Genomic DNA, 22957 nt, shown 5'->3' with positions numbered 1-22957 from the left:
TACGGCTACTTGCACGCGGCAATAACATCCACTTAGAAGCGGAGAGATCACATGTTGGATCGGCTCGCAGAGATCAAAGGCAAAGCCCCTCCTTCGGACCAGGTCGCGATCGATGTCGAGGTGCGTGTACCGTGCTGCTATAGTTCCAGTCTCATGTCACGGTGGGCTAATGGGTACTAATTGCTTTGTGGGTGGATAGAGGTGAAGAAGAGTTTTACGATGCTAGTGCTAGCTGTAGTTTACGAGTACCGTATTGCTAATGCTCGTGTTTGCGCCTGCGTAGCCGTGGCGTCGTTCGGCCCAAGTTCATGGAGGTGTTTTTCAAGGATGTCGAAGAGATGCAAATGGACCTTGCCAATATAAGGTTCGGATGTTGGTTGTGCTTCTTTGGCGTGTTAATAACACTGACAATGCTCCTGGTTGTTCACTGCTGTAGCCTCGCTTCACAACAGATCACAGAGCTGAATAGCAAAGCTATACTTGCGACGTCAAATACTGAAGAGCAAGGTATATGAGCTAAGCAAGAGTTCTTCTAATCAGATATTGTACACTAACTGTGTTTGCATCCACACAGCCATCAGTACCGAGCTCGGATTCGTGATTGAGACCACGAACAAGCTTGCTGCACATGCCAAAGGACTACTGGAGCGGCTTAAGAAGGAATCGGCTGAGAGGAAGAAGGACAAGAACACACCTCTGTCTGAAGTCCGGTACGTTTTAATTGAAACGATTAACAAGCTACTGGAGCTGTTCTAATTGCTCGATCATGCTCAGAATCCGCGATAATATGTGCGCTACCTTGACCAAGAAGTTCATGGATGCTATGAAGGAGTACCAGAAGGCTCAGCAAAAATACAAGAGCGATATGAAGAACAAGGTGAAACGACAAGTACAGATCGTGAAACCTGACGCGTCCGAGGCAGAGATTGATGCTGTTATGCGCTCGGGAGACCCCGGATCTATCTACAAAAGCGCCATTCTTCAGGGCGGGGCTGCCGAATCCATCACCGATGTTTTCCTCCACTGCCAAGACAAGTACCAGGATGTACTCAAGTTGGAGCAGAGTGTGGCAGAATTGCATCAAATGTTCCTGGACTTGGCGCTGCTGGTGGAGCAGCAGGGCGAATTACTGGACCAGATCGACTATCAAGTGCGCACAGCCGCCAACTACGTGGAGCAGGGCAACAAGGAGGTACAGAAGGCCATCAAGCACCAGAAGTCATACCGCAAGAAAATGTGCTGTCTGCTGGGCATCGGCGTCTCCATCCTCGTGGCAATCGTTGTCATCGCAATGGTACTAAAGAAGGCCTCGTAGTGGTAGATGCAAGCCAAGTATTATGTTGATGCAGGGCAGTAGTCCCAGTTTTATCAAGTAAATATTTGCGACATCACACAAGTGCATGTAGAAATTATCAGGTGTTGCGGTGTCGAAACTATCTGAAAATTACTGTAACATGACCTCATACATTCTTTTAGATATTCGCTCGACGATAGCTACATTTCAAGTGCACCTAAAGTTTCACAATTTGTTATGTGAACCCGATGTGCAGTAGTCGCCAGTTGCACTCTTAGCCATGACCGACGACGAGGAAGAACAAGCCGCCTCGCTGCGAGCCTTCGTGGTCTCAAGCGATGGTATCATCGCCAAGACGGCGCTGCAGTACGTGGACTTCGTACGTTGCCACCGACGCGTGGTGGACGCACGTAAGTGGTTCAAGCTCAAGTCAGAGCGGGGTATCGACCTGTACACGGAGCGTATAGAGCTTCGTGAAGCCCCATGCAACATGCGACGCTCTCTTCCTGACGACTGCAGCAGTTCTGGGTCCTTCGGAGTGTTGCGTACTACGATGGTTAGCGCATTTGGAGGCGGGACGCTGACCGGTACTCTGGACGAGGTCATGGACGGACTGTATTCTGACACTACGGAGCAGATGCAGCTCAGCGCCCCGATCCAGTACGGTAGCATCCTAGACTGTGGTGTGGTGCGAACATTTCGCACGCGCTCGGACGCCAAGCCGCACGAGTTCTTTGGCGTTAAGTTCGTAGAGAAGTGCAGTCACGTCCCCGGTACTATCGACGAGCTCTGCTGGGTCGAACGAATGGACACCATGGTCACGGCAGGGAGACGCTTCGGGTTCCAGTTGATGAAATCGGTCGAGACGGAGGACCGAATGTCCGATCAGTCTGTACATCGAGTCAACATGTCGGTGTGTTATCTCTACTATCAGGCAGCCCCAGATAAAGTGGATGTATTTATTCGAGGGATCGTCGAGCTACCGGGCAGCAACAAACGTCAACGACGTCAAGAGACCATTAATGCTGCTGGGGACTATATCCTCGCCACGATCCGTGGAAGAGAATGTCGACGCATGAAGACGATAGCCACGCTGATCGAAAAATCCAAGACGGAGCGCGAGAATCTCAAGTACAACGAGTGCTTCTGGACCATTTGTACATTTGAGCGCGCTAATTCGTGATGTATCCTTTTTGTCGTGCTCCAGCGCTTGCCATTGCTCGAAGTTCGTACGAGGACTGGACAAAGTTGTAAGTCCAGAGCGATGGCAGGCAGTCCTGGGTACTGTTTGCCTTGTTGGGATAGAGATTCACTGGGATGATATGATTGCTGCAGGAAATGTGCTCGGGTTGTCAAGAATCGATGCGTCGTCCGAAGCTAATTGCATTGGGCGATGTTGACAGCAGGAAAGGCGGCTCAAATGGTGCGCTCGGCATAGTGGGAAAACGTTATTAGTTTTTTTTTTTTTTCAGTAGCTGACTGTTATTCATGTCCCTTTTGTTCAGTACCAAGCGAGTCATTGCGCGGTACCAAGCTCATGTCGCGGTATGGCAGTACGCGCGACGATGGCGACCTGCCAGATACTGTGACCAGCTACTGCGAGTCCAAGTCGTTCCGCATGATGCTGCCGATTCGAGATCCTCGCCCGAGCTCCAACTATCGAACGAAACGCAGAAATCGAGAAAATATCCTTACCACGATGCTGCGCAAACATGAGCAAGAGCGAGAGCGTGAGCGGCGGAGTAGTGCAACAACGACAACGTCGAGTGTCTAAAACCTGTCCCAAAATAACCCTTTCAGAATCGTTAATCGAACACATTTAGCCAATCAGCACGCGCAGTCTAGAATTTTCTAGTATTTTCGCGAAAATCATCTTTCGATAGCGTTGACATTTCATCCACTTCAACGTTTGGTCTCATAATTGAAAAAGCCACAAAAGACAAAAGAAGAAATCCCCCAAGCAAGATACGCAACACACACACAATACACAACTATGGGCAAGGACTACTACGCGATCCTGAACGTGAGCAAGAACGCCACGGACGACGAGCTGCGCAAGGCCTACCGCAAGTTGGCGCTTAAGTGGCACCCGGACAAGAACCCCAACAACAGCGATGAGGCCCAAAAGAAGTTCCAGGAGATCGGCGAGGCCTACGAAGTCTTGAGCGACAAGAAGAAACGCGAAATCTACGATATGTACGGCGAGGAAGGGCTCAAGGGCCAGCCAGCTGGACCCGAGGGTCCCGAGGGTGGCATGCCCGGTGGCATGGGTGGCATGGGTGGAATGGGCGGAATGGGCGGAATGCCTGGAGGTTTCACGTACACAACGTCGACCAACGGCTTCCCCGGTGGCAGCTTCTCATTCCACTCAACAGACCCATCTAAGATCTTCGAGCAGTTCTTCGGCACCTCGAATTTGCACGAGGCCGAGAGCAGCGACCCGATGGCCTCGATGTTCGGCGACATGGGCTTCGGTGGCATGCGTGGCATGAGGAGCGGCGGCTTTGGAGGTCGCGACCCATTCGGCCAGCGACAACCACGTGCACAGCAACTGAAGAGCGAACTGGAAGTGCCACTGGAGCAACTGTACACTGGCTGCACGAAGAAGCTTAAGATCACGCGCAAAGTGCACGACCCGAGCTCGAATCAAGTGCGTGAGGAACAGAAGATTTTGGAGATCAATGTCAAGCCTGGTTGGAAGGACGGCACGAAGGTCACTTTTGAGGGTCAGGGTGACGCTCTACCTGGTCGACCAGCGCAAGATATCGTGTTTATTATTAAGCAGAAGCCGCACAACAAGTTCAAACGGGACGGAGATAACTTGCTGTATCACGCCAAGCTCTCACTTCGCGACGCACTGCTGGGCAGCGGCACTTTGACCATCAAGACGCTGGATGGACGGGAAGTGCCTGTTCCTCTTGGGGGTGTCATCGCTCCTGGCACGCAGATTGTGATCGCTGGCGAGGGTATGCCACTGCAGAAGAGACCTTCACAGCGAGGCAATTTGGTGGTGGAGTTTGACGTGCAATTCCCCACCAAACTGACGGAGGCACAGAAGAACATGGTGCGCCAGGCATTGTAAGTGACCAGTTTTGCTAGGAGAAACCATAGCTAGGTTTGTAGGTGTAAGTCGTTTATGTAATTGCTAATAGAAAATTTGAAAACAAAATTTTACGCGGCAGAGCAACATCTTGCAAAGTAGAGAATGCCACCGGAATCTGGTGGTGGCGTCAACATTCACTCATACTGAAGTGTGCTAAGACATTCACTCATCACAAGGTTAACACGCAAAATACTTCGTTATGTTACAAGATTAAAGTTGCTCCTGCTCTCGTCCGCGTCTTCTCCATCCGCGATGTTCTTCTCGAATCGTTTGCTCTTTGCCTTCGGTTTCAATCTTTTTTTTTTGTCTGGATGTCGATCGGCTACTTCGTTTTATCTCCAACCAGCGACAGCAACTGCAAAGAAAAGTTAAAGAACCAACGCGCCAACTGCTGCCGTCCATGCACCCAGCAGAAGATAAAAATGTGACCGATCGTCGCTTCACATGGTGCCACGACGGATGTGCTGGTAGACGAGTCCTTCAGGCGTGAGCTGCGGCTTGTAGCCGGAGGAGGCAGCCCAGGTATGGATACTGATGTCGTCCTTGGTGGTCTTGACGACGTCTGCCGCTTTCTTGGCCTGTTGCTCCTTCGCCTTGGCCAGGATCTTGCTGACGCCGTCTGCGAAGGCGTTGACGTTGTCCCCACACTCGAGCTTCAGCACGTCGATCTTGAGTTGCATCTGGTCGATAAGCGCCACGTTCTCCTTGGCCAGTTTGCGCTCCATACGGCGACGCTCACTGTTGAGACCCGAGAGTTGCTTCTGCAGACGATTGACAAGAAACTCCTGCTCCTGCTCCAACTCGTTCTCCAGATGCACCTTCTCGTGCAGGATCTTGGCCACCTGCGACTCCAGCGCCTTGCGCACACCGTTGTCTTCGTTCTGCAGCTCCTGCAGCAGTCGCTCCTTATCGGCACGCGCAGCCTCGAGCTGCTTCGAGAGGCGGTTGACAATGTATTCCTGCTCGTTCTCCAGCTTGTTCTCCAGATCCACCTTCTCCTTGCGCAGCTGGTTGAGTTTCTTCTGCAGATTGTTGGTCAGAAGCTCCTCTTCACGCTCCACCTCGAGCGCCAGCTTCTCCTTCTCGCTCTTGACGTCATGAAGACGCTTAATGAGGCGGTTGGTCATTCGCTCCTCTTCGAACTCGGTCGACTCGCCCAGTGCCACGAGCGACGCACGCAGCGACTTGACCTCAAGCTCCAACGCGGCCGTGCGCTGACGCTCCAGGATCAGCAGCTCACGAGCGTCGTCCTCGAGCGGGTTGTTGGCCATTGCGTTGCGGTTTACACTAGACGTTTGTATGCAGTAGATTTGCCTTGAGCGGCGCGAAGCTTTTCCGGAAATGACACCGAGGAAGAGGCACGACAGAGAACAGCTGGGTACGGATAGAGAAGCGTTCTGGAAGCGCTGTGGGAAAGAAACGAATGAAATGGATTGATTTTGACAAGGACTTGTGACCAGTGACGGAGAAAATGGAAACAATTGTATTGATTTTGAAAGGTTCAAAACCGCTCGGAATCTGAAGCAACTTGCAGCTTCAACTGGAGAATCTACGTGAGTGCGACATGCACTCCAATTGACGCGGTGCTGTTCAATGAGCAATGTTCATGGCTAAACATTGGCCACGATAAGGATACTACACTGTAGTCTACAGCCCTGTCAGCTTCGTGCTAAATGTACGCTATGCTAGAGGTCACGCATGTATAATGCTGGTTACTTCCCTGCGTTGAAACGTATTTCCTCTGATGGTCCAGCTGCGCACTTGCGCACGTTTGTTCTCTACTGGATGAGGACATTTTTGGATTAATATTTTGATGTAGTCGCGCTGATTCAGAATTCGCGAAAACTGGCGATGAGTTACATGCTATGCTTTGCGTGCCTTTGGCAGTCAAATTGAAGTTGCCTACTTTACTTTGTTAACGGCTTCTTGGTCTCATCTATGATTGGGTGCTCTGCTCTTTTGCTGCTCTATAATCCGAGCCGCCAGATACAGCGATCGATCGCCATGCGTATTGTTTACATCCTTTTGTCCACATTCTGACGAAGAGAAGGAGAGAATCGCGCAGTTAAGCTTCCGAACCGCGGAATTTGGACTGGAGCTAGCTCGCCCAGCGAGGTAAATGAGTTGGAAGATGAAAGATTGCCCGCATTATCGTTTCAGTCTGCAGGTAGTTTCTCGTAATTTCAGTCTGCAGGTAGTTTCTCGTAATATTTCATTTGTAGGTTTCCATTTAACGGGTCAACAACGTCAACAACTGATACGAAGCAAACACCCCCTACACGTAATGCTCCAAACACCCTAAGACGACTTGTACTTCCTCACTACCACAGCACTAACAGATTGCCGAATGTATACAGGACCTCTCGACCTTAAAGCAAAGGAAATTCTATTAAGTACGATCTAATGTTGAAGTGCTCAAGTTGAAGTTTTCATTCTTCTAGAAGGCTACTGGTAACGAGCCCGTGCAAAGCGGAGATCCTCAAAATGGGAAATTCTAGAACAGAATGAAGTTAATGCTGGACAGTAGCGACCTTGCTGGAGGCATTCAAGTGCTCACTTTGGAATTTACCATCTAGCGAATAAGTTGAAACAGTCAGGTCAAGTCAAGAAAAGGATCCATGCTTAACGACAGGGACAAAGTGCACCCCCGCATCTGGAGCCCTTTTACCAGTATCGAGCAGTCGATGATGGAGTTCGATCGCATTACTAATGAAATGCTGCGCTTCAGCCCATTCGACATCCACAGTCGGTTGTTCATGATGCCGGACGCCACCATCGAAGACGAGTTCTTTAGAGATCTACCAATCCAGGGCACCAAACAGAACCACAAGCGCCTAACGGACAACTGCACCAATTCGAAGGAAAAGAACCTTAAAAAGAATCGTGATATTGTCCGTAAGGAGGGCAACCAACCTACAGGCGATCATCATACCTTTTCGTGTTACTCGTTCAGCAACTCCACCGTCATGGACGCCAAGGGTCGACAAGTAGCGAGCACGCGCCGTCGCTATGAGGACTCAACGGGACGTCTGAAGGCCGAACACGAGCGACAGATCGAGGGCAAAAAACTGCGCAGAACTTGGAACCGCCAGAACAAAGACGATGGAGGTCATTTCGAGTCGGTGTGCTCAAGTGGCACTCCAGACGAATTTGAAGAGATGTGGAAGAAGACTCCGTTTGGCAAAGTCGAGAAGAAGGCGATCAAGTATGATAACAAGAAGAAGCGACTTGAGGCTGGAGATGGCGGTGATAAAGCGCGCAAGGCGAAGCTGTAGGAGGTTTTTAATGGTCTGGAAGTAGTACTGCAGGTTTTGTCCATGTAGATGGCGATGGAGTCCTTACAAACACTCACAAGTTGGTTAGGACGAAAGTAGGCCATCCGTGGGCACACACCAAAGTTTCGTTTAATAGATGTAGCCATTTCTACATGTACTGAGGAGTTTTTTCTGAAGATCTTCTTCACCAAATGTACCCATTTCTAGATTTTAGGTGATAGAAATCATTCATTTCTATTTCACGTAATAACACGAAAATGTCGTCTGCATGGGGAGGCTGGGGTACCAAGCTTAACGTGACGTCCATCGTTTCGCAGGGGCTGGAGCAGGTCCGTAATCTCCGCGAGGACGTGGAGAAGTCCTTCGACCAGGTGGTGACGGGAGCGCCTGGTGCTCGCGTGCCACCTCCACTAGCGGTTCCAGTCAAGACGTCTGGAGATCAGATTGAGGACAAAGTTCCCGATAACGAGGCGGATAAAACGACAGTTGAGGCCGATCAAGCCATCCCCAGCGATGTAGTAGAGGAGAAGACAGAGACGATCGCCACTGTTATTGAGGAGACCGAACTTCATGCTGAAGAGATTGAGGAGCCCAAGGACAAACCTACTGATACCACGCAGGGAGAGCATGAAGAAGAGGCTCAGGAAGTACAAAACGAGTCAAAATTAGAGGAAGAAGACGATGCGAACGCTTTAGAAGAGCAAAAGGGAGCTCAACAGGAACAGGAGCCGAGTATTGAGGATCAGTCTGAAGAGGAGGCTGGGGATGCTGAAATTGAGACTGAAACTGAGGAGAAGCAGCCAGACGAGGTTGAAAGTGTAGAAGTATCAGATCCTAGTGCAGGTGAAGAGGAAGAAGGTGTTGAAGATGCAGTTTCAACACTTCGGAAGGAGCTGGAGGTGAGAGAGTCACAGTTGTTGGCGACATCGGCAACCATCCAAGAGCTGCACAATGAGCTGGACAAGACGTGCCATCGCGAGGTCGCTGCTGTCGAACGCGCGCAATTTCTAACGGAGCAGCTGGAGAATATGCGGCGTGAAGTGGCCAAGTTGACGCAACTGCATCGAGACACGAGTAACAGTCAAAGCGCAGACGTCCAGGCGCTTCAAATGGCTCTGGCAGAGAAGGAAGAGAAGCTCAGTGCGTTGTTAGATGAAGGCCAGACACTTTCCGTCAAGCAGGCGCAACTGGAACAACGACTACGTACACTCCGTAAAGAGAAGGACGAGCTGGAGGAACGAACACTCAAGCTACAGTCTCAATGTGAATCTTCTAGTGAAGAAGTGAAGGATCTGTCGTCCAAACTGAAAGTTAGTGAGGAGGAGAAGGCTCGCTTAGCGCAGGAGAACCGGCAGCTGATGAGTAGTGCAGACACTACGAGTGCGAAGGTGGAGAAGGCTGAACGTCAAGCTTTAGAGGCTACACAACAATTAGAGGCGCTACAGACTCAAGTGAACCAGTTAACTCAGGAGGTTTCCAGCAAGAACGAGGAAATCGAGAGACTCAAGTCTGCTAGCCAGTCGAACGAGGCTCTTAGTGTCGAGAGAGAGGAGCTGCAGCACACGATCCAGTTTCTACAGGATAATATCCGCGATTTGGAGAAAGAAGCAGCACGTCGTGAAGAGATGGCGAGGGCAGAGAACGCTGATCTCAAGCGCAAGTGGCAGGACGCAATGGCTCGAGTGGATATGTTGGGTCAAAGTGTGTCTGAAGCCACTCAACCGCTTCTTCGTCAGATCCATACGTTACAAGAAGAGCAACGTGCAAGACAAGAGAGCTGGAAGGCTACAGAGAGTACACTACTGGCACAGATTGAAGAGGCCACGGAACAGCATCGTGTTGTTGAACAGGAGAAGATGGAGCTGGAGCAGAAATTCCAAGAGCTTCAACGTCAAGTGGACGAGCGTGAGCTGGAGTTTACTAGGAAGCAGGCTAAGCTGATTCGTGCTCAAGAAGAAGCGGAGAGTGCCAAGGCCGAAGCGCGAGAACTGCGCGGACACGCTGACGCTCTACAGATCGACTTGAATCAGGCCAAACACCAGCGTGACGTAGAGGCAGAAGCGAGACAACAGCTTCAGACTCGACTGGAGAACGTAGAAACGTCGGCTAAAAAGCTGGAGGCGTCGGCTACTGCGACGGCTGAGCTGGGACAGGCTCGTGAGCGCGAGGCTCAGCTTCGACAAGATCTGGAATGGCACCAACAAGAGCTACAGCGGTTAAAGAGCTCGACGTTGCAACCTGGTCCTCCGTTGTCTACAGGCTCCACGTCTAGACGAAGCATCGAGGAACAGTACAGTGGCTCGGAAGCGGAGGCGTCGATCCTCAAGACCACGTTGGAGACAACCATGGGAGACTCGCTCAGTTCGACGGGCAACACGTCAGTCTTGGGGCTCAGTCAACTGCAGCAGCGACTGCGCTTACGTGAAGGCGAGAACAGGATGCTCAAGCAGCAATTGGAAGCGTTGGAAGCTCGACAGAAACAAACAACCGACGAGATCGTTCGACTGAGCACACGGAACGCGTTGCTAGAGAGTGGCGAGGCACAATGGGAGCAGACGCAGTTGGAACTGGCGAAATTGCAGAAACATCAAGTGGTGCTGCTCGAGCTATTCGGCGAGAAAGAAGAACAAGTCGAGGAATTGCAGGCCGAGGTCAGCGAACTTAAGGCGTTCTACCGTAAACAACTCGACACTCTGGCCTCGCACAACGAACAACAGACACAACAACAGCATTAATCATGCGGTAAGCCCTTGCTGTTTTAAACCTGTATGATTGTTTTCTTACAACGTGAACTTCTCGTTGCTGTCTTGGTCGCAGATGCCGAAGTGCGCCTCGAAGACCGTGTTGGTGCGTGACGGCAGGTCGAACATTTGGAAGTAATGACTGCGAGAGGCGTCCAGGTTCTCGGCGGCCCACGTCATGTAGTCCGAGTAGAACTGCTGAGCACCAGTGACGGAGCCCGTGTTGCCGTCTGCAGATCCGGCACTGGGCCAGCCTGTCTCGGTGATGGCCAACTTGTCGGCCAGACCGGGAAAGCGCGACTCGGTGTCGCTGTTTTGCAGTTCCGTCCACTGGTTAGACACGAGTGTGATGGCGTCGGTCGCAGCAGTGTCGGCTGTGAAGACAGGCTGGATGTTGACGCCCACGACGTCGCAGGCTGTGAAGAGATCGGCGAGGCCCGAGATGGCGTTGTATCGAGACGAGTCGAGCATCTCGGTGTTGCGCTGTACGGTGCCGATGGGCACATTGGGCAGAGCCTCCTGTAGTTGGGTGATGTAGCTGAGCATCTCGGACGGGACTTGATCGACGGAGGCCAAGTTCTCGTTACCGACGAAGATCTGGACGATGCTGGCTGATCCGTTGGAGAGTGAACCGGCCGAGATGGCGGCTGTGACGTAGTCGGCGGTGGCACTGGGGTTGTCGTTGTCGAAAGGAACGCCGAGTGAGACGTTGAGGCCCTGGGCGATGGCCAGTGTGGCCATGTCGGCGGATCCGTACGTGGTGATGTAGGTTCGGACGAGATCGAAGCCTTTCTCCTTGATGGTCTGGAAGTCGGCGGAGATGGTGGCTTCTGTGGCGGAGTCAACGTGATCAGGATCGTAGCAGACGCCTCCCGTGGCCGTGGCGGCAACGCGGTTAGCTGTGGCGATGATGGCGAGGGTGGAAGCAGTGATGAACGAGAAACCCTTCATGGATGGTAGTGCGGTGAACTCACTTGTCGCTTTGTGTTTGAAGAGGCAAATTGTGGAATGGTCGATGGAGTGAGCTTGGTACTATGATCAGAAGGCTGTTCCGTGCTGCTAGAGGCATGTCCCCTGAAGATCTGGGTCTCGAGGCTCGAGTTGTGTAGGACACCGACGCCAGCTGGCAAATGTTATGTGGCAGATGGTTGTCAACTCAGTGACCGTCGTGCTACGATTGTCGTAAGTAGAGATGATAGCTAGGGATACCACGTGCGATGTCGACCGAATGCACCGAGTCGCGAATTGCAATCGAGTGGGTGAGAGCCTCATGGGGGGGGGGGCTCACGTCATGATGCAACTTGCAAGGGTCGGAAGTGGAGGCTACTCGTACACCGAAGAATCCGATGCTGGTTGTGTGGTCTCAAACGCGAAAGAGCGTCCAAGATCGCAACGGAGACTTGGCTCTATGACGGCACTGGAATTCAGTCGTGATGCTGTGGTCGTCGTTCGATTGTAAAGGTGTCTCCAGCTCTCAGTCGAGGTGCTAGCCACGCTTCAGAATGGTAGTGGCATTAGCATGAATTTGGGAGGATGTCGTGGAAGTGTTATCAGGTTGTTCACAGCTGGAGGCATTCGTGTCAGACTCGGATTGGTTTTCCCATCAACGGCGTAGAGTCGAAGGTACAGCTACCCTTTCGTGTCGAGAGATCTGAGGCCACATACAGAGAGAAGCATGCGTTCTAAAGCCCCATTGCTCGTCAAAATTAGTATCCATCTAATTGACCGTGGGGTTCATCAAATACATTAAACCATACAATTTCGATCCAGCAGTTCTAAAGTTCGTCCTCTTCCAGCAGCATGTTAGGCACAGCGTTGGTGACCGGGTAGCTACGTCCGCAGTTATTGCAAATCAGTTCTCCCTCCACGATGTTTGTCTGAAAAAGTATAGCAACAAGTCTCAGTCAAATGCAGGCAATCAACTTACTCTACTAAGATCAGCTACGTACGTCGAAAATCACACGGTGGATGAGCTTCAGCAGCTCGTCCTGCTCCGATAAGTCGGCGGGGATCTGCTCCGGCAGAATTGGCACCTCTGGGTGGTTCAGCTGCGTCAAAACGGAACAATTCACCGGTCAGAATGCGCCATCATATTCGCAATAACAGCATTGCAACGCACCTCCTTAGTGGTGTGGCACAACGCCGGGTAGTCGATGGACTTCATGATGTGCAGCATGAAGCTCTTGCTGTACTGCGTCTCAAGCACCACTACACCGTCCATTTCTGGAGCAATCTGTAGTAATAGTAGTCATAAACGAAAGCTTATTGTCAGCCTAGTCCAATGGCCAGCAAAAGACCGTCGTGAGTCACCCGCAGCGGAAAGTTGAGCGGACGAGTGCCCGCTTCGCGTCCGGCCGTGTCGGCGCACGCCTGGCCATACGAAACAACAAACACCCGTTAACAACTCTGCAGTAATTTGACGCTTAGCGCTCATGACCACGCACCTTGACGTGGCACACGAGCATGTTGTGGGTAAGGAGCCGCATATTCGTTCGTCTCACGTACAAGTCTGCACTATGACCACCCAGTCCTCTTGTCACTATGGCGGACGTTGACTTGGTGTATGTAAGTGGACCACACTCTCACTCTTTTCTACCAATCACAGTCTGATAATCAAACGACTGGAGCCGACGCCAACGGTTGTCAAGGTCAAAGCGACAGTAGTCAAAGTAGAGGCACGATGGTCAAGAAGAAAGGAAAATCCAAGCGTTTATCGCTGCACAAGAAGTACAAGATCGCACGTAAGGTGCGTGAGCACAAGCGCCAGGAGCGTAAGGCCGAGAAGCTGAACCAGCACAAGAAGAAGAAAGACCCGGGTATCCCCAACAATTGGCCGTTCAAGGAGGAACTGCTTCTGCAGGTGGAGCAGGCGCGTCTGGCTGAGATTGATGCCCAGCGTCAGGCGCAACAGCAGCGCAAAGAGGACAAGAAGAAGGCCAAACAGTTGGCCAAGCTTCAGCGCAATTTGGCCAATGACGTTGCCCCCGTGACCCCTCTCAGCGTCGAAATGCAGGCTAAGAAAGACCTTAAGCACGCTGTACAGACGGCCGATGTGGTACTTGTAGTGCTGGACGCGCGCGATCCGCAAGGTTCTCGCTCTCTGTCTCTTGAGGACGGCCTGGTAGCCAAGGGCCAGAAGAAAATCGTGCTTGTACTCAACAAAATCGACCTGGTGTCGGCCGAGACGGCCCAGAAATGGGTCACATATCTGCGTCGCTTCCACCCAACGATCCCCGTGCGTGCATTGAACACTAAGATCTCGGACAGCTCTAAGAAGACCAAGCAGGAGAAGGGCCACAAGGCCCTGTACGACCGTCAGCAGGAGATCAGCGGCATGCGCGACAACGGAGAGGTACAGCCGCTCCGAGTGTTCCTGGACAGCCTGGCCGACAAGACGGACAAACCCATCAACGTCGCTGTTGTCGGATACCCCAATGTGGGCAAAAGTACGCTCATTAACTCGATCAAACGTCGCCAAATGGTCAACGTGGCCAGCATCCCGCAGTCCACCAAGACAGCACAGGAAGTGCACTACGGAGAGAAGATTGTGCTCGTGGACTGTCCTGCTTTGGACCCAGACTACAGCGACGAGTCGTCGGCCATTATGCGGCACGGTATTGCCGGAGTCTTCGTGGAAGACCCTGTCCCTGTTGTGAAGAGCGTGATCGAACGTGGAGACGCCATGAACCTCATGCAGACGCTGCAGATCCCAGTGTTCCGGAATCATGAAGAGTTCCTGGCCAAGCTGGCCATCAAGCGTAACATGCTCCGTAAAGGTGGAGACCCGGACATCCTCATGGTGGCCCGGACATTCCTGCAGAATCTAGGCAAGGGCGTGTACTGCCCGTCGTGTCTGCCGCCTGCCAAGTCCAAGTCGAGATTTGAGCTGCCGGAGTGGTACGAGACACTGGATCTGTCTAAGGTGCGTTGGTTTGCAAGTGTTTTTTATTTCGTGGGCTTAACCTAATGTTTGTTGTTTTATTCAGCTTCCTGACGCCGAGACGCTGCTCTACAGTTCCAACCCGACGGGCCACAAGCGCGTGCTTACGTTTAAGGCCGCTCCAGTCTCCCATGCCGCTGGTGAGACGACTGAATACGACCTCGTTATGGGCCAACTGCCCGAAAACGACGGCCTCACATCGGACGAGGACGAGGACGGAGATGCCAACATGGATGAGGAGGAGGAAGAGATGAGTGACGACGAGGAATAAACGCAGCCGCTATGGGGATCAGATGCACCGTCGACAGTTAGTAGAGTCGATGAAGCACACGTTGCTCTCCAGAGTTTTAGCCCTAGACCGATACATGTACTTATTAACTCTTGAAGCACTATGGCAGTTCAGATGACTACTTTTTTGTATTCTTCTGCTACGACATTGACATGTACATTAATAGTCGTAATAGATGGGAGCTCCAAGGCATCTTCACAATCGAACGACGACCACAGCATCACGACTGGATTCCAGTGCCGTCATAGAGCCAAGTCTCCGTTGCGATCTTGGACGCTCTTTCGCGTTTGAGACCACACAACCAGCATCGGATTCTTCGGTGTACGAGTAGCCTCCACTTCCGACCCTTGCAAGTTGCATCATGACGTGAGCCCCCCCCCCCATGAGGCTCTCACCCACTCGATTGCAATTCGCGACTCGGTGCATTCGGTCGACACCGCACGTGGTATCCCTAGCTATCATCTCTACTTACGACAATCGTACCACGACGGTCACCGAGTTGACAACCATCTGCCACATAACATTTGCCAGCTGGCGTTGGTGTTCTACACAACTCGAGCCTCGAGACCCAGATCTTCAGGGGACATGCCTCTAGCAGCACGGAACAGCCTTCTGATCATAGTACCAAGCTCACTCCATCGACCATTCCACAATTTGCCTCTTCAAACACAAAGCGACAAGTGAGCTCACCGCACTACCATCCATGAAGGGTTTCTCGTTCATCACTGCTTCCACCCTCGCCATCATCTCCACAGCTAACCGCGTTGCCGCCACGGCCACGGGAGGCGTCTGCTACGATCCTGATCACGTTGACTCCGCCACAGAAGCCACCATCTCCGCCGACTTCCAGACCATCAAGGAGAAAGGCTTCGATCTCGTCCGAACCTACACCACCACGTACGGATCCGCCGACATGGCCACACTGGCCATCGCCCAGGGCCTCAACGTCTCACTCGGCGTTCCTTTCGACAACGAAAACCCTAGTGCCACCGCCGACTACGTCACAGCCGCCATCTCGGCCGGTTCACTCTCCAACGGATCAGCCAGCATCGTCCAGATCTTCGTCGGTAACGAGAACTTGGCCTCCGTCGATCAAGTCCCGTCCGAGATGCTCAGCTACATCACCCAACTACAGGAGGCTCTGCCCAATGTGCCCATCGGCACCGTACAGCGCAACACCGAGATGCTCGACTCGTCTCGATACAACGCCATCTCGGGCCTCGCCGATCTCTTCACAGCCTGCGACGTCGTGGGCGTCAACATCCAGCCTGTCTTCACAGCCGACACTGCTGCGACCGACGCCATCACACTCGTGTCTAACCAGTGGACGGAACTGCAAAACAGCGACACCGAGTCGCGCTTTCCCGGTCTGGCCGACAAGTTGGCCATCACCGAGACAGGCTGGCCCAGTGCCGGATCTGCAGACGGCAACACGGGCTCCGTCACTGGTGCTCAGCAGTTCTACTCGGACTACATGACGTGGGCCGCCGAGAACCTGGACGCCTCTCGCAGTCATTACTTCCAAATGTTCGACCTGCCGTCACGCACCGACACGGTCTTCGAGGCGCACTTCGGCATCTGCGACCAAGACAGCAACGAGAAGTTCACGCTGTAGAAAATGATAAGATGTCGACAACCAATTGAAGGTTCCTACAGTCAAATACTAGAGTGTGTACCTGTTAATCATTAGTAAGCGTGATTCAAATCAACTTACCTTTGACGATGCTCCCTATGGACACTGCGCTAGACCCAATGAAACAACGGGTAAGAAAACTACAGCTTGTCCACAACAGAACACGAAAAGGTGAGCTAAAGCTTCGGGTTGACCTCTAAAAAAACCATTAGATGATCTTGCCAGCCTGCCATTCACCTCATAACTGGCTTAATCGTCCGGCTGCAGTAACTCGTCGTACTCTTCGCGCAGAACAAGCGCCTCCTGTAGCATTTCTTCCAACTGGGTAGTTGAAAGTTCTTCCTCCTTCGGATTCTGGGCACGCGTTTTGCAAACACACTTGGTCTTCGCACGACGGCATTTCCGACAAAACGCCGCTTTGTTGTCAGGTGTTTGCTTTGATGCATCATTGACCTTCGACTCGCTCTCAGGTATCGGGGCTATATCCGTGTCAACAGCAACATCGCTGTCCTTGCGGACCTCGTAGAATAACTGGAGTAATTGCTGGAGCTCCGACACATCCAGCTTAGTCAACGCTTTAACTTGAGCGCTAATAGACCACAACACAAGGATATCAGCCTCGGGTTATCATAACCTTACAGCTAGTAAGTTAATGTACCTGCGTCCGCCTTCTAAGAGATCACTCGGCTTGATATCGTACGCTACTAGCAATAAAATTGTCGCGATGCATGTCCACTATCATACAATAGTAATTAGCCTCAAACATATCAACTGCCTTCACAAGATAACACTCGTACCTGGTGCGCATTGCGCGTGTCGATGGCGTCACGTAGCGAAAATGTTTCGGTGATCGTATCGATGCGGTGGTTGGCGAAGCGATCGCTAGCGAGCTTCAACTTGAGTGCAACTTGGGGCAACGGGCGGCGTAGCATAAGTGAGAGAGAATTCCATCGCTCAGTTCGGATCTGACGCGCGCGACGTCGAGCAGCGTCTGCTTCAGCCTTCTCTGGCCCTCCAATGAGGGGGTCTGTGTCTTCTTTCTCTTCTCTTGCAGGTATAGCACGTCCAGTCACCACCAGAGTCGTCTCGTGGGTAAGCCAGCTCGAAAACAACCCCCAGAGATGGCTAAATAGCGGCAGATCATTCAGCGTCACCACTTCTTCGTCATCAAAATCAGAGATCTCGAAGCTGCCTGCAGATGACACGTCACTGGCAGCGGCATCGCTCTCGTCACTGTCGCTCACTACAATGTCTTCATCGTCTTCTGCGTCCTGACTGTTCTTGACCAGCTTCTCCACTTTCTTGGCCAGTTTCTGCTTGTGTGCTGGGAACACGTAGCCCTCGATAAGACTGGCATGCTCGGATGTCGGGAAACTCCTGTCTGGCGCTGCAGGGGACACATTCTCCTTCAATTTCGAGGTCGAAGCTTCCAGTGCTGGTGGAGCGCCTACGGACATCGAGTGCTTCCTCTCTACGACTCCTAAATCCTGCGTCTTGGCCCATACTGTCTTGGCTTTTGGCAGTGGCTCTGGCTTGTGTGCTGTTGGGGTTTCGACCTGTTTCACTGCCTTCACATTGTCCTCGTAGTCCAAAGGATTGGGCTTGTCTGTACCGAAAACTTCCACTAAAGAAGGGACCAGTTGTGGAGGCTTGTGAACCAGTCTGGAGAGCAATACTCGAGCTTTCTGGGTGGCAATAGAGTCAAGATAAATATTAGGTCCATATTAAGCCCTTTTTTGAAAGCACAGTGATGCAGTTTTAGACCTTGAGACAGAGCTCAGAGCAGAACTGCCGCTCGTATTGAGCGTCGTAGATCTCTTTGCGAGCCAAGGAGACCCGGAATTTACCGGAAGACCTGTTCAATGCGAAGTGATAGGATTGCAAGTTAGTACGCGATCAGAATGGAGAAGAAGGATAATAACCCACTTGGGTAGTGGGTTCTCGCAGGCTGGGAAGGCGCAGCGTTTAGCGGCGGCGCGCTCTTCGAAGACTTCCTCCATCTGTCTGCGTTGTAGCAGCTGTCCGCTCAGCTCCAGGTACCGCACGGGCACGCGCGGCGCGAGCAACGTCGCCATGAGCGTAAAGGCCTCATGGACGTTGGAACCATTGACGCTTGTCATGATTGGCAAGAATTGGAATGTGGACCACATGTACATACGTCCTTAATGAGATCAAGCGAACAGATTAGCTTGATATTTGTATTGGAACTTCAACTTGAGCCAGATAGAGATCCTCCAAAGCTACGCCGCGCGTTGATTGCAATTGTATCTTCACAAGCAAACTAAGAGCCAAGGCGCGCATTGACATGGGTGGCGGAGGTAATGATAGTCTACGATGCTTTGGGACTCCCAACTTGGGAGTGCAGTTACTCGCAGGAGATCTGCGCCAATGTCGGGATTGTAGCTCCTTCATTGATGCAACATCGAAGTCTGACAAGCTCATAGGGGCAAGGAAGATGTTGCAAAGCGGTCAGTGCTTGAGGAAGTGCTAGCGATTACCTTGAGAGACTTGTGCCAACTGAAGCTTGCTCTGGCAAAGTTCTCGAGTAAAACAAACGCTTCTGCTACCGATCAGTAGCGTTTGTCACCATCGACTGTCGTTGACCCGCCCTCAAGTGAATACGCTCACCGCTCTTCAGCCGTTGCGAGCGCATTATGCGTCCATGACGGACATCGTGGAGAGGAACCTCCAAGCAGCTCATGCAACAGATCCGCAGCGCTTCGTTCAATTTTGCATCAAGCTTCGAAGATTGGATGCAGTCATCGTTGTCCAATTAGAGGCCACGCAGGAACAATCCCCTGTCAGACTCGTTGCGTCTTTGACTTACTTCAATTTAAACTTCAATTTAGCTTTCCACAAGGTATCACCGAATCCTCCCACGTCAGAACCAGACAGAACCAGATTCCCCTTCAAGCAGCATGTTCGCTCTTCGTCAGACTTCTTCGGCCCTGCGCCGCCCTCTCGCTCGCAGCTTCGCGTCCAAAGGTACATTAGTCCACTTCATACGCTGCACCAATCACCATCTAACTCTGTGCAACCATGGCCACAGCCGAGTACGAGAACATCTTGACCGAAGTGCGTGGCAAAGTGGCGATCATCACTCTGCACCGCCCCAAGGCTCTGAACGCGCTATGCAGCCCCCTGATCGAGGAGCTGAACGGCGCGGCCCACGCCTTCGATGCCGACAAGAACATCGGCGCCATCATCATCACGGGCAGCGACAAGGCGTTCGCGGCCGGTGCGGACATTAAGGAGATGGCCACCAAGAGCTTTGTGGACGCCTATAAGAGCAACATGTTCGCTAACTGGGGGGACATCACCAAGGTCTCCAAGCCCGTGATCGCTGCTGTCAACGGCTACGCGCTGGGCGGCGGCTGTGAGCTGGCCATGCTCTGCGACCTCATCATCGCCGGCGACTCGGCCAAGTTCGGCCAGCCGGAGATCACGCTCGGCACGATCCCGGGCTGTGGCGGCACGCAGCGTCTCATCCGAGCAGTGGGCAAGTCCAAGGCCATGGAGATGATCCTGACGGGCAACATGATCGACGCCCAGCAGGCTGAGAGGGACGGACTCGTGGCCCGCGTGGTGCCGGCTGACCAGCTGCTGGACGAGGCCTTAAAGACGGCCAACAAGATCGCGTCCTTCTCGCAGCCTGTGGTGAAGATGGCCAAGGAGGCCGTCAACGCGTCCTACGAGCAGTCGCTGCAAGAGGGAATCAAGTTCGAGAGTCGTCTCTTCTGGAGCTCGTTTGCCACCAAGGACCAGAAGGAAGGCATGGCCGCCTTTGTGGAGAAGCGCAAGGCCGAGTTCAAGAACGAGTAAGTGTGTCAAAACAGTTGATCCCATCCATTCCCGACTAATCCGACTACAGTCAAGATGAGAATGAAACTATACCAGCCAGACTCTGCGGGTCAGTTCCTACTTGTTGCTACCGATCTACAAAGCTACTGGCCGCGGAGTTAACCTTTGTCAGCACGTACCTTTACTCTTCTTTGTCGAATTTTGTGTAGGGCAGTCAACAGCAGCGACTTCATCGTCTCGCTTCTTCTTCTTGGAAGGTTTCTCTGCCGTCTGCTTCCTCACGTGCTTACTGTCGTCCGCTCCATTGTCCACAGACTCCAGTACCCACTCCGGGATCTGCGAACGTGTAACATGATCGATCTGCATGTCCATCCCGCCGTGGCGACCTTCCCACTGGTCCGTGTACAAGGCAAAGTCGCGGATCACACCCGTCAGATCCACATTGTGCGTCGCCCCTGTGACTGGAGCTGCTGTGGGGGCTGGGAACTTCAGTCCGATGAACAGCCACGAGGTGTGAACCTCACACTTGGACGAGCTCTCTGGACTTTCGTCCTTGGTCTCAACAAAGTCGAAGAAGCGAGCGAACGGGTGGATGCGGATGTCCGGCAGAGCCTCCAATCTAGTAAAATGCAACAACAAAGTCAGCAGAGAGATCAGGTTACCCAGCGAGCGTTCACAGGATCCGGTCACCATGTGCTGTCAAAATCACGAGTCGAGATGCAAGTTTTCAGCCCCGAAAAGAAGATCAACAGGCCACGTACCGAAGGAATAAATGCCGCAGTCTTGACTCGACCCAGCCGAACCACCCGTCGAAGTCTTCGGCATTATTTGCTGTGATCTGGACACGAAGAAAATGTTTTGACCTATTGACCACAAACCAAACCAGTCAACAACGCAGCAAGGCAATCACAAGGCTCAGGACTCGAGGATACGTCACAGAACCTTTGGAAGAACACTGGCGCTACGAACAGCTTCGTCCATGAAGCTTTCTGCACAAAATAATTGTCAGTAGCTGCATCTTTATAGCCACGCTGCTCTTCCTTACCTTGGTCTCAATCTCAAGTGTCCGGTCAAACCCCCTACCCAACTCAGCCTTGAGAATACGTAAGGTTGAAGCCATCACATTATACGACGAGTTCAACGCTGGATATGCCGGTGTGATGATCGGCATCAGGTGTAATCGGTCCCGAACATTGATCTTCGGGTTCCATCCCTGTCGACACCAAACCCAATATACATCAGTTGTTAAGATAATACTGTGCACGCTGTATCAGAGAGAGAGAGAAAGCCTTTGCATCACCGAGAAGCCGAGGTTGAGTGGGTTGTCCACCCGGTCGAGCATGATCGGATTCGGCCACGTCCACATCTGGTAGATCCTGAAGAAGCGCGACAGCAGCGACGCCGGCAACGAGTTCGGGTAGAACTGACAGATCCGCGCCACCAAGATGGCCCAGTTCACTCCGCCGAGGAAGCCCAATACGTTCGAGTAGATACCTCGAATCTACACAAGCCAAAACACGTCACTGATGCAGGCACAACCAATCCAGAACCTGTCTCAATTGACATACCCGAGCCCAATGCTTGACAGCGATCAATGTCGTCCGGAATCGCTCCTGATTGGGCACGAGCTGTAGAATTCGCTCCGTCACGCGGACGCCATTGCAGCTCCGCACCGAGGCCTCGTCCATTCCTCTCAAGATCTGGTCGTCCAGCATATCTAGATCCTCTGGGACTGAGTCCAGATCTAGTGACACGAACAGCAGGTCCACTGGGATCCCGTCCACCTGCATCTTGATCACTGGCACGAACGCGTCACTAATGACGCGCAGTCCCGTGACGCTGGACGCCGCCTCCAGTAAAATCGGGGCCTTCTCGAAGAAGCTTGTGCGCGTACAGTGTCTGGGTGCAACGCACAGTCTGTACGCACAGATGCCTGCACTGTCAGAGTCGTTGTTCGTTTACTAAGGCAGCAGAATTACGTACGTATCGATGTCGGCCTCGCAGCTCTGGACACCGAGGCGGCACGAGCCGAAGGTACGGAGCTGCACGCGTTTGACGGCCGCTTCCGCTTCGCTGTAGAGTCCCAGACCCTCGTGCAGTGCGTACTCCTGCAATATATCGTGCAATTTCTTCAGCACACGATCGCGTCGTGCGAGCTGCTCGTCGCTCTCGTACAACCCGCAGGCCCTGGAAATAGGAAACAGAAGTCTTGAGACCTCGAGAGCAAATGAATGCGAGAACTAATGCGCACCGCAGTGTCTGTAGAAGCTCATCATTAAGACGCTTGTCCTCGTGCGACGGCCCGGCAGTCGACAACGGCGTCGTCATTGGTTTTTGAGCTGGCATCGAAGGCACTATCTCAAAAAGGTCACAAAAGCGGCATAATAATATGACTTCGGCTCTGTTGAAGAATTACTATTAATACTTAGTAAACTAGTACAGGAATCAGATCCAGACTGATTCTGAAAACCCTCTGGTTTTCAAAAATAATTCTAAGATTTGTCAGACTCAGACCCGATCTGATTCGGTAATCATTACCCTACAATAGGCTTTCATCAGATTCAAATTCGTTTAAACACCATATTTAAACGCTACAATATTTATTGAAAACTCGCTAGAGTGGACCAAATGCACATGTCGTTTCGGCGAAGATAAAAATAGTTGAATATTTAAGGTAATAAACACTTTTTGCAAATGCTATTTTAAAATCGTTTTATAAACAAAATTATTTTAGTAGAATACTGTATTATATGTTCTGGAAAATGATACTTTATTATTATAAATTGTTGGAAATGTTATTTTATTTCCAATTCTTTTATTAAAATGATTTTCCAAAACACGGCGGTCCAAAAAAATGTGTCATACAAACTTCAAGTCAAAG

The 22957-nt window shown here is 52.0% G+C and overlaps 13 protein-coding genes across 25 annotated transcripts; 8 read left to right on the top strand and 5 right to left on the bottom strand.

Annotated features, from left to right (window-relative positions):
• Window positions 1-51: 51 nt before the first annotated feature.
• PPTG_02905 (hypothetical protein) lies at window positions 52-1459 on the top strand (the record flags this gene model as incomplete). The annotated part of the gene is made up of 5 exons (XM_008894235.1): window positions 52-173; window positions 284-364; window positions 437-507; window positions 575-710; window positions 775-1459. 5 exons carry the CDS (start codon window positions 52-54, stop codon window positions 1313-1315), a joined length of 951 nt encoding a protein of 316 aa, XP_008892483.1. The 3' UTR covers window positions 1316-1459.
• A 115-nt stretch (window positions 1460-1574) lies between these two features.
• Window positions 1575-3068, top strand: PPTG_02904 (hypothetical protein; the record flags this gene model as incomplete). Its single annotated transcript, XM_008894234.1, has 4 exons — window positions 1575-2425; window positions 2502-2544; window positions 2630-2717; window positions 2800-3068. The coding sequence occupies 4 exons, from the start codon at window positions 1575-1577 to the stop codon at window positions 3066-3068; spliced, it is 1251 nt and encodes a 416-aa protein (XP_008892482.1).
• Window positions 3069-3287: 219 nt separating this feature from the next.
• On the top strand, window positions 3288-4376 carry PPTG_02903 (hypothetical protein; the record flags this gene model as incomplete). The annotated part of the gene is made up of 1 exon (XM_008894233.1): window positions 3288-4376. The coding sequence occupies one exon, from the start codon at window positions 3288-3290 to the stop codon at window positions 4374-4376; it is 1089 nt and encodes a 362-aa protein (XP_008892481.1).
• Window positions 4377-4416: 40 nt separating this feature from the next.
• Window positions 4417-5741, bottom strand: PPTG_02902 (hypothetical protein). The gene has a single exon (XM_008894232.1). The coding sequence runs from the start codon at window positions 5666-5668 to the stop codon at window positions 4838-4840; it is 831 nt and encodes a 276-aa protein (XP_008892480.1). The 5' UTR covers window positions 5669-5741; the 3' UTR covers window positions 4417-4837.
• Window positions 5742-6854: 1113 nt separating this feature from the next.
• On the top strand, window positions 6855-7836 carry PPTG_02901 (hypothetical protein). The gene has a single exon (XM_008894231.1). It carries the CDS (start codon window positions 7016-7018, stop codon window positions 7670-7672), a length of 657 nt encoding a protein of 218 aa, XP_008892479.1. The 5' UTR covers window positions 6855-7015; the 3' UTR covers window positions 7673-7836.
• A 58-nt stretch (window positions 7837-7894) lies between these two features.
• PPTG_02899 (hypothetical protein) lies at window positions 7895-12186 on the top strand. Its single transcript, XM_008894229.1, has 2 exons — window positions 7895-10414; window positions 10490-12186. The coding sequence occupies exon 1, from the start codon at window positions 7930-7932 to the stop codon at window positions 10405-10407; it is 2478 nt and encodes an 825-aa protein (XP_008892477.1). The 5' UTR covers window positions 7895-7929; the 3' UTR covers window positions 10408-10414; window positions 10490-12186.
• Window positions 10410-11497, bottom strand: PPTG_02900 (hypothetical protein). Its single transcript, XM_008894230.1, has one exon. The coding sequence runs from the start codon at window positions 11362-11364 to the stop codon at window positions 10453-10455; it is 912 nt and encodes a 303-aa protein (XP_008892478.1). The 5' UTR covers window positions 11365-11497; the 3' UTR covers window positions 10410-10452.
• PPTG_02898 lies at window positions 12112-12964 on the bottom strand. 2 transcript variants are annotated; one of them, XM_008894227.1, is made up of 5 exons: window positions 12858-12964; window positions 12724-12783; window positions 12533-12646; window positions 12363-12461; window positions 12112-12290 (listed from the first exon to the last, which is right to left on the bottom strand). In XM_008894227.1, exons 1-5 carry the CDS (start codon window positions 12897-12899, stop codon window positions 12189-12191), a joined length of 417 nt encoding a protein of 138 aa, XP_008892475.1. In that variant the 5' UTR covers window positions 12900-12964; the 3' UTR covers window positions 12112-12188. The 2 variants fall into 2 exon arrangements, with proteins under 2 accessions (XP_008892475.1, XP_008892476.1); XM_008894228.1 differs by having other exon boundaries at window positions 12919-12964.
• A 60-nt stretch (window positions 12965-13024) lies between these two features.
• PPTG_02897 (hypothetical protein) lies at window positions 13025-14763 on the top strand. Its single transcript, XM_008894226.1, has 2 exons — window positions 13025-14335; window positions 14400-14763. Exons 1-2 carry the CDS (start codon window positions 13094-13096, stop codon window positions 14622-14624), a joined length of 1467 nt encoding a protein of 488 aa, XP_008892474.1. The 5' UTR covers window positions 13025-13093; the 3' UTR covers window positions 14625-14763.
• Window positions 14764-15013: 250 nt separating this feature from the next.
• Window positions 15014-18408, bottom strand: PPTG_02895 (hypothetical protein). 4 transcript variants are annotated; one of them, XM_008894222.1, is made up of 7 exons: window positions 18202-18403; window positions 18040-18130; window positions 17073-17960; window positions 16934-17010; window positions 16513-16864; window positions 16357-16415; window positions 15014-16305 (listed from the first exon to the last, which is right to left on the bottom strand). In XM_008894222.1, exons 1-5 carry the CDS (start codon window positions 18393-18395, stop codon window positions 16525-16527), a joined length of 1590 nt encoding a protein of 529 aa, XP_008892470.1. In that variant the 5' UTR covers window positions 18396-18403; the 3' UTR covers window positions 15014-16305; window positions 16357-16415; window positions 16513-16524. The 4 variants fall into 4 exon arrangements, with proteins under 4 accessions (XP_008892470.1, XP_008892471.1, XP_008892472.1 ...); XM_008894223.1 differs by having other exon boundaries at window positions 16357-16864; XM_008894224.1 differs by having other exon boundaries at window positions 15014-16415.
• Window positions 15046-16349, top strand: PPTG_02896 (hypothetical protein). Its single transcript, XM_008894225.1, has one exon. It carries the CDS (start codon window positions 15346-15348, stop codon window positions 16255-16257), a length of 912 nt encoding a protein of 303 aa, XP_008892473.1. The 5' UTR covers window positions 15046-15345; the 3' UTR covers window positions 16258-16349.
• A 646-nt stretch (window positions 18409-19054) lies between the features above and the next one.
• Window positions 19055-21448, top strand: PPTG_02894 (hypothetical protein). Its single transcript, XM_008894220.1, has 2 exons — window positions 19055-19260; window positions 19325-21448. Exons 1-2 carry the CDS (start codon window positions 19194-19196, stop codon window positions 20095-20097), a joined length of 840 nt encoding a protein of 279 aa, XP_008892468.1. The 5' UTR covers window positions 19055-19193; the 3' UTR covers window positions 20098-21448.
• PPTG_02893 (hypothetical protein) lies at window positions 20051-22454 on the bottom strand. Of its 9 annotated transcripts, none has more exons than XM_008894213.1 (8): window positions 22328-22454; window positions 22060-22263; window positions 21645-21993; window positions 21377-21577; window positions 21122-21289; window positions 21019-21065; window positions 20767-20939; window positions 20051-20695 (listed from the first exon to the last, which is right to left on the bottom strand). In XM_008894213.1, exons 1-7 carry the CDS (start codon window positions 22420-22422, stop codon window positions 20822-20824), a joined length of 1182 nt encoding a protein of 393 aa, XP_008892461.1. In that variant the 5' UTR covers window positions 22423-22454; the 3' UTR covers window positions 20051-20695; window positions 20767-20821. The 9 variants fall into 9 exon arrangements, with proteins under 9 accessions (XP_008892461.1, XP_008892459.1, XP_008892460.1 ...); XM_008894211.1 differs by having other exon boundaries at window positions 20838-20939; XM_008894212.1 differs by having other exon boundaries at window positions 20838-20939; window positions 22060-22454.
• Between the last annotated feature and the right edge of the window lie 503 nt (window positions 22455-22957).

This window comes from Phytophthora parasitica, assembly GCF_000247585.1.
Source record: "Phytophthora parasitica INRA-310 unplaced genomic scaffold supercont2.2, whole genome shotgun sequence".
In the NCBI taxonomy this organism is placed as follows: domain Eukaryota; phylum Oomycota; class Peronosporomycetes; order Peronosporales; family Peronosporaceae; genus Phytophthora; species Phytophthora nicotianae.
This window is presented reverse-complemented; position numbering and strand designations above follow the sequence as displayed.

What these genes read in the sequence shown, in the direction of transcription:
- PPTG_02902 (XM_008894232.1), bottom strand. Translation starts at nt 5,668, where the DNA reads ATGGCCAACAACCCGCTCGAGGACGACGCTCGTGAGCTGCTGATCCTG.
- PPTG_02901 (XM_008894231.1), top strand. Translation starts at nt 7,016, where the DNA reads ATGCTTAACGACAGGGACAAAGTGCACCCCCGCATCTGGAGCCCTTTT.
- PPTG_02899 (XM_008894229.1), top strand. Translation starts at nt 7,930, where the DNA reads ATGTCGTCTGCATGGGGAGGCTGGGGTACCAAGCTTAACGTGACGTCC.
- PPTG_02900 (XM_008894230.1), bottom strand. Translation starts at nt 11,364, where the DNA reads ATGAAGGGTTTCTCGTTCATCACTGCTTCCACCCTCGCCATCATCGCC.
- PPTG_02898 (XM_008894227.1), bottom strand. Translation starts at nt 12,899, where the DNA reads ATGCGGCTCCTTACCCACAACATGCTCGTGTGCCACGTCAAG. An exon ending in TGCTCGTGTGCCACGTCAAG is followed by an intron (nt 12,784 to 12,857) that starts GTGCGTGGTCAT and finishes TCGTATGGCCAG; the next exon opens with GCGTGCGCCGACACGGCCGG. An exon ending in TCCACCGTGTGATTTTCGAC is followed by an intron (nt 12,291 to 12,362) that starts GTACGTAGCTGA and finishes ATACTTTTTCAG; the next exon opens with ACAAACATCGTGGAGGGAGA.
- PPTG_02897 (XM_008894226.1), top strand. Translation starts at nt 13,094, where the DNA reads ATGGTCAAGAAGAAAGGAAAATCCAAGCGTTTATCGCTGCACAAGAAG. An exon ending in AGACACTGGATCTGTCTAAG is followed by an intron (nt 14,336 to 14,399) that starts GTGCGTTGGTTT and finishes TGTTTTATTCAG; the next exon opens with CTTCCTGACGCCGAGACGCT.
- PPTG_02896 (XM_008894225.1), top strand. Translation starts at nt 15,346, where the DNA reads ATGAAGGGTTTCTCGTTCATCACTGCTTCCACCCTCGCCATCATCTCC.
- PPTG_02895 (XM_008894221.1), bottom strand. Translation starts at nt 18,395, where the DNA reads ATGACAAGCGTCAATGGTTCCAACGTCCATGAGGCCTTTACGCTCATG. An exon ending in GCTCTGAGCTCTGTCTCAAG is followed by an intron (nt 17,961 to 18,039) that starts GTCTAAAACTGC and finishes ATTGCCACCCAG; the next exon opens with AAAGCTCGAGTATTGCTCTC. An exon ending in ACACGCGCAATGCGCACCAG is followed by an intron (nt 17,011 to 17,072) that starts GTACGAGTGTTA and finishes ATTGTATGATAG; the next exon opens with TGGACATGCATCGCGACAAT.
- PPTG_02894 (XM_008894220.1), top strand. Translation starts at nt 19,194, where the DNA reads ATGTTCGCTCTTCGTCAGACTTCTTCGGCCCTGCGCCGCCCTCTCGCT. An exon ending in TCGCAGCTTCGCGTCCAAAG is followed by an intron (nt 19,261 to 19,324) that starts GTACATTAGTCC and finishes CCATGGCCACAG; the next exon opens with CCGAGTACGAGAACATCTTG.
- PPTG_02893 (XM_008894211.1), bottom strand. Translation starts at nt 22,422, where the DNA reads ATGCCAGCTCAAAAACCAATGACGACGCCGTTGTCGACTGCCGGGCCG. An exon ending in CACTCAACCTCGGCTTCTCG is followed by an intron (nt 21,290 to 21,376) that starts GTGATGCAAAGG and finishes TGGTGTCGACAG; the next exon opens with GGATGGAACCCGAAGATCAA. An exon ending in CTGCGGCATTTATTCCTTCG is followed by an intron (nt 20,696 to 20,837) that starts GTACGTGGCCTG and finishes GCATTTTACTAG; the next exon opens with ATTGGAGGCTCTGCCGGACA.